The sequence below is a fragment of the Gossypium arboreum genome, chromosome 6, assembly GCF_025698485.1.
Source record: "Gossypium arboreum isolate Shixiya-1 chromosome 6, ASM2569848v2, whole genome shotgun sequence".
NCBI classification, from domain to species: domain Eukaryota; kingdom Viridiplantae; phylum Streptophyta; class Magnoliopsida; order Malvales; family Malvaceae; genus Gossypium; species Gossypium arboreum.
The window spans coordinates 96,384,178-96,386,216 of record NC_069075.1 but is presented as its reverse complement, the minus strand read 5'-3'; the positions used below and the strand labels follow the sequence as shown (position 1 = coordinate 96,386,216).

Sequence of the window (2,039 nt, the reverse complement as noted above, 5' to 3'; positions counted from 1 at the left end):
AAATTATCTGAGCATGACCTAGAGTTGGCTGCAGTGGTGTTCCCATTAAAAATCTGGAGGCATTACCTATAAAGTGAAAAGTGTATCATCTACACGATCACAAGAGCCTCAAGTATCCCCTCACTCAGAAAGAGCTAAACCTTAGGTAGCGTAGATAGATTGAGCTACTTAAGGACTATGACTGTACAACTGAATACCACCCTGGTAAGGCCAATGTAGTGGCCGATGCACTGAGCCATAAGGTTATGACGAAATTGAGGGTGTTGTTTGCTCGCCTCAGTTTATTTGATAATGGAAGTCTGCTAGCTGAGCTTCAGGTTAAGCCTATGTGGATTGAACAGATTAAGGGTAAGTCATTGGAGGACGATTTTTTGGTTCTTCTTTTTCGACAGGTTGAGAGTGGGTATACTGAGGACTTTGGACTGAATAGCGAAGGGGTACTCTATTTCTGTGGGAGAATCTGTGTACCGAAAGACACTAAATTAAGGTGTCGATACTGAGAGAGGCTCATAGTAGTCCCTATGCTATGCATCCTGATGGAAATAAGATGTACTAAGACCTTCCTGAGTTATACTGGTGGCCAGGACTTAAACGAGAGAGTGTCAATTTTGTGGGTAAATGTCTGACTTGCTAGCAGCCAATTAAGATTCCACTTTGGAAGTGGGAGTGGGTGACTATGGACTTTTTTAGTAGGTTACCCCACACACACACTAAGAAGGATTTTGTATGGGTCATCGTGGATTGATTGACCAAGTCCGCCCATATCGGTTTGTACTAACTACTCATTGTAGAAGCTAGCTAAATTGTATGTGTCTGAGATAGTGTGACTGCATGGGGTACCGATTTCGATCATCTCTGATAGAGATCCTCACTTCAAGTCTCAGTTCTGGAAAAAGCTACATGAGGCTCTGGGTTCAAGGTTAGACTTCAAGATCGCTTTCCATCCTCGAATGATGGTTAATCCGAGAGGCGATTCGAATCATCGGAGGATATGTTGAGGAGCTATGTGGTTGACTTCTGAGGCAGTTGGGAGGAGTATTTTTCGTTGGAAGAGTTTGCTTATAATAATAGTTACCAGTCTAGTATACAGATGGCACCTGACGAGGCCCTTTATGGTCGTAAGTGTCGCAATCCTTTATGCTGGACTGAGTTGGGCGAGCGACGAGTTCTAGGTCCTGAACTGGTTTTTGATACTGAGGATAAGGTCAGATTGATACGGGGTCGACTGAAAGTGACATCCAATAGACAAAAGTCTTATGCAGACTTGAAGCGATGCAAGGTCGAGTATTTTATTGGAGACTCCGTTTTTCTTAAGGTCTTACTATGGAAGAAGGTACTGAGATTTGGTCATAAGGGCAAGTTGAGCCCTAGATTTATTGGACCCTATTGTATACTGAAACGAGTGGGACCAGTTGCCTACCAGTCAGAGCTACCTCCAAAGTTGGATCAAATTCATGATGTTTTCCATCTCTCGATGTTGAGGCCCTACCGCTCTGATCCAACGCATATTGTTCTAGTGGAGGAGATCGAGGTTAAGCTAGATCTGACTTTCGAGGAGGAGCTGGTTCAGATATTGGATCGCGACATAAAAATTCTAAGGAGGAAATCTATCCCACTGGTTAAGGTTCTATACTGTAACCATAGCTATAGGGAGGCCACGTGGGAGCCTGAAGATGCGATGTGTCAACAGTATCCTCATCTATTTTGATTAGGTAAAATTTCAATACCGAAATTTTCTTTTAGGGGGTAGATTGTAACACCCCAAAATTTTCTATATATGTTTATGTTATTGAATGAGACAAATACTTGTCTGCTTCAGTGGTTATGTGTTCTAAGAGTGTCTGAGAAGTCCTGGGTTCAAGCCTTGACCTGGGATGATTTTTTGTTTTATATGAATAAAGCCCTATCTCTAGACTGTAGGCTTTTAATTAATTGTTTGTAAAAATATGCCAGATGGGCCTGCTGGTCTGGTGGTTAAATGGAGTGTCAGTGTGTTGGGGATTTTGAGTTTGAATCCTTGTATGTGCAAGAGGATGTTT

General features: G+C 42.4%; 1 protein-coding gene across 1 annotated transcript; it reads left to right on the top strand.

The window, feature by feature from the left end:
- Positions 1-245: 245 nt before the first annotated feature.
- LOC128293807 (uncharacterized) lies at positions 246-1,708 on the top strand. Its single transcript, XM_053029339.1, has 3 exons — positions 246-437; positions 1,205-1,333; positions 1,424-1,708. The coding sequence occupies exons 1-3, from the start codon at positions 246-248 to the stop codon at positions 1,706-1,708; spliced, it is 606 nt and encodes a 201-aa protein (XP_052885299.1).
- Positions 1,709-2,039: the final 331 nt, after the last annotated feature.

Bases quoted from the DNA above. Each gene is read 5' to 3' on its own strand.
- LOC128293807 (XM_053029339.1), top strand. From the start codon at position 246: ATGACGAAATTGAGGGTGTTGTTTGCTCGCCTCAGTTTATTTGATAAT. The intron at 438-1,204 runs GTACTCTATTTC...ACTGAGGATAAG, and splicing joins TTGGACTGAATAGCGAAGGG to GTCAGATTGATACGGGGTCG. The intron at 1,334-1,423 runs GTACTGAGATTT...GTTGCCTACCAG, and splicing joins AGGTCTTACTATGGAAGAAG to TCAGAGCTACCTCCAAAGTT.